This window comes from Asparagus officinalis, chromosome 3 (assembly GCF_001876935.1).
Source record: "Asparagus officinalis chromosome 3, Aspof.V1, whole genome shotgun sequence".
Classification (NCBI taxonomy): Eukaryota; Viridiplantae; Streptophyta; class Magnoliopsida; order Asparagales; family Asparagaceae; genus Asparagus; species Asparagus officinalis.
Genome location: NC_033796.1, coordinates 15316473 through 15319695, shown reverse-complemented (window position 1 = coordinate 15319695; position 3223 = coordinate 15316473). Strand labels below are relative to the sequence as shown.

Below are 3223 nucleotides of genomic sequence, written 5' to 3'. Positions count from 1 at the left end.
CTAACTCTGCTCTCCCCTCTTCTCTCTCTCGACAAAACCCCACTAGCCACCACCTCCTCCTCTTCTCTCAACAAACCCCTACCACCGCAGCCACTCCGCCTCCTCCTTATCTCCTCTTCTCTCGACCCATACTTGTATTTGAGTGCAATCAGCAAGTTACTATTTTCTATTGATTTGACATCAGAATATTCGCAAAAATATTCTCATGTGACTCTCACATGGTAATTTGAGTAGTTGGTTGCCATCAATGTTGCTTGTATTTTCTGCTGTACCTACTCAAACCCACTTTAGTACGTCCATGTATGACTTGATCCTCGTTCTTTCTTCTTTAGATCTTGTGACTTGTTGAAAGTTTACTTTTTTCTTTCATCGTTTGAAATTACTTCCTCTTGTATTGTCAGCCTTTATACTATTTTTGATGTAATAATAAAATGTCTGTGTCACATGGGCGTGGACATAGGTGTCTATTTTTCCCCTTACACAAGAAACTTCAAGATGGTTACAGCGAAGGTATTTTTTTATCATTGTTTATGCAAATGTGTGTTGGAACTCAAATTTTAACTAATTTATTCCATCCGTAGTCTATAATCTGGCCATGGTCAAGTATGTGTAACTTGAGACAGGAAGGGTTGATAACAAGTGGCAAACTGGTAACTTCTTTGATGCGGTAGTTTCCTTTGTGTCCACAGAAATGTCCAGTGTCAAAATGAATTACGCAGTATTTAGTTTCTTGTCCGATTATGATGTGTTAATTGAAATACCGGTTTTTGTGGGAGTCCTTTGTAAATTAGTTTCTTCTAAGCTGTATTCTCCTCTGGTCGCACTAATGGTCCTTTGCAATCCCTTTGTTAGAATAAATTTTCGTTAGGAGCAGATTTATTGTTACTTTTCGTATTGTTTAATATTTAAAGAAATGTGAAGGTTTTGATAAGATTATTTATGACCTCACTGATATCCAAAAGGCAGGAGAGTGCTGTAGCGTGGTAGCTTTACATATGGATTAGGTGATTAGTTCAGGGTAAGCTGGTATGTGAGATTCCTAATAAAGAAAGAACTATAAGTTTTGGAGTAACACTAATCACCTTGATGCTTTGCAGACCATATGATATTGTTATCAAAGGAGCTGTGAGATTTTATAAACTGCTCCCGTTGGAATCTATCTAAAATTAAAAGTGTGATTACATCATTCAGTGTTGTCCATGACAATGGAACTAAAGCAGACAGTGAAAATACAGAAACTTGTATTGTTATTGTCACGTCCCCATGGCCTCGTTTTGTGGTAGCTTTCATGCAGTGCTTGTTTATTGGAGAGCATATTAGCCTAAGAAGTTTTATAGGTATTACTATGAAGTTTCTAAAATTATTGCTCTAATGGTTGCTCCTGATTGTTGTTGCTTGCTGAATTTTGCATCTTGGCTTTCTTTTAAGAGAAAAGCATCTTGGCCTTCGTAATTGTACAAGTTATTATAATTAGAGAGGACAATGTAAATTGCAGCTGATATTAGTTGCTTTGTCATGTCCATATTAGCCTTCTTTTTGCTGTAGATTCCTGTCTAGTGATGGAGAAGTATGAGAGTTTGATGAATGATACTCATTGTTGTAGATTCCTATCTAGTGATGGAGAAGTATGAGATTTTGATGAATGATTCTTCTACTAACTTGCCTGATATCTGATATTAATTTCTTTCAATGTGTGCATGAGCCGTCATCCTGCGGTAGATTGCCTGTAGTGTTGGACAATTTCGAAAACATAATAGATTATGCAAACAAAGTTTTGTGTAGATTCATAATGACCTCCCCTGGTTCTTTCTTTGGTTTATAATATTGTGCGAATATGATCCAGTGTTCGGCTTGCGCCTATCAGTTTGTTACTTCATTACATGGAGAGGCCCTTTTCTCTTAAGAAAATCACAGTACTTGCTGAGATGGTCACATAAAACCAGTAAAGGCATAATGTGAAAATTAACTGATTACTATATGAACTGATATGCAATGTGCCTTGTTGGATTTTGTAAAACTGCTGGGAGTTCATCTTTCTGGACAACCAGTATTATTTGATAGTGTTATAGATTTGCATTGAATCTGCTTATTTCTAGTAATTGAAAGAATGATGAAGTGATAGAGACTCCTCTTGAAATGTATTTTGAGCCGTTTGAAATAAGCTTCATTTGGTTTATTGTTGCAGTTATATTTTAGGATATTACCTGTAAGCAAAGTTCTAGCAAATTTCTTACTTGTTTGCTTTTCCTACAGTCAATTTCAACAAGTAATATCCTCGATTTCTAGATGGAATCACAGAAGACTCAGTCTGGAGGGCAACAGCAACCTCATAAAATCGATCCAGCTATGCAATCTTGCAGAAAGAAGAAGTCAGAGAATGCTACTTTTTTGGAGGATGTTAAGGATCACATTGACGAGTTCATTCATGCTTCCATGGATGAACACAAAACTTGTTTCCAAAAGACCATCAAGAAGGTAACAAATCCTTTTCCTTAATTGTTTGTTCTCATTGATTTATTTCTTCAGCCATCCCTGTAACTATATTAAAATGCTGTGATGGGTTATGTTTCAGATGTTTGGAATGTCCAAGGTTGTTGCTGAGAGGGCTTCAGAAGCAGAGAAGGCCAAAGAGGTTGAAAGCGTGCTGCCCCTTCAAACATCAACATCTTAGATGTGCCTGGACGTTTTTCATTTGCATAAACAGAGAGTATTATCATGTTAGACTTTGTACGGTTTAAAGATTAATGATGCATAAATAGAGAAAAGACAATTATGTGATGTATGCTATAACTGGATATTTGGGTTTTTTTTTTTCAATGTCTTTTTCAAGTTAGTCTTGCTTGTATTATGTTTGCCTCAGAACCTCCTTGTTCTTGTTGTTGTGTCCTCTCAATTTTATCATGAAGAAATCTACAGTTGATAACTAATGTTGTTTTTAGCAAGCTTTTAGTAAGGATAATAATGAGGAGTTGTGCTATGTTGGATTGGGTACGGTATGTGACAGGATAAAGAAGGCGTTAAAAAGACATTAAAAAAATGAGCGTGTGAGCATTTGTTAGCCTTATATAGCACTTAAGAACAATTTTTCAAAACAGCCCCATTTAGAGTTTTTTTTTTCAAAATCGACCGGTTTTTTTTATTTATCAAAACCGATCCGATTTTGTGATTAACCGGCTAATCACCTTCCTAAATAGTCAGGGTTGGTAACCCCGACTATTTAGGA

The 3223-nt window shown here is 36.1% G+C and overlaps 1 protein-coding gene across 2 annotated transcripts in view; it reads left to right on the top strand.

Annotated features, from left to right (window-relative positions):
• The window catches only part of LOC109833140, an 8740-nt gene extending 5892 nt beyond the window's left edge, over positions 1-2848 (top strand). The window contains exons 2-4 of one of the 2 annotated variants that reach the window (XM_020400701.1): positions 461-510; positions 2254-2475; positions 2573-2848. In XM_020400701.1, coding sequence (XP_020256290.1) covers positions 2287-2475; positions 2573-2671 — 288 coding nt within the window. In that variant the 5' untranslated portion in view covers positions 461-510; positions 2254-2286 and the 3' untranslated portion in view covers positions 2672-2848. The remainder of the gene's footprint in view (positions 1-460; positions 511-2253; positions 2476-2572) is intronic. The other variant, XM_020400700.1, reaches the window with a different exon arrangement.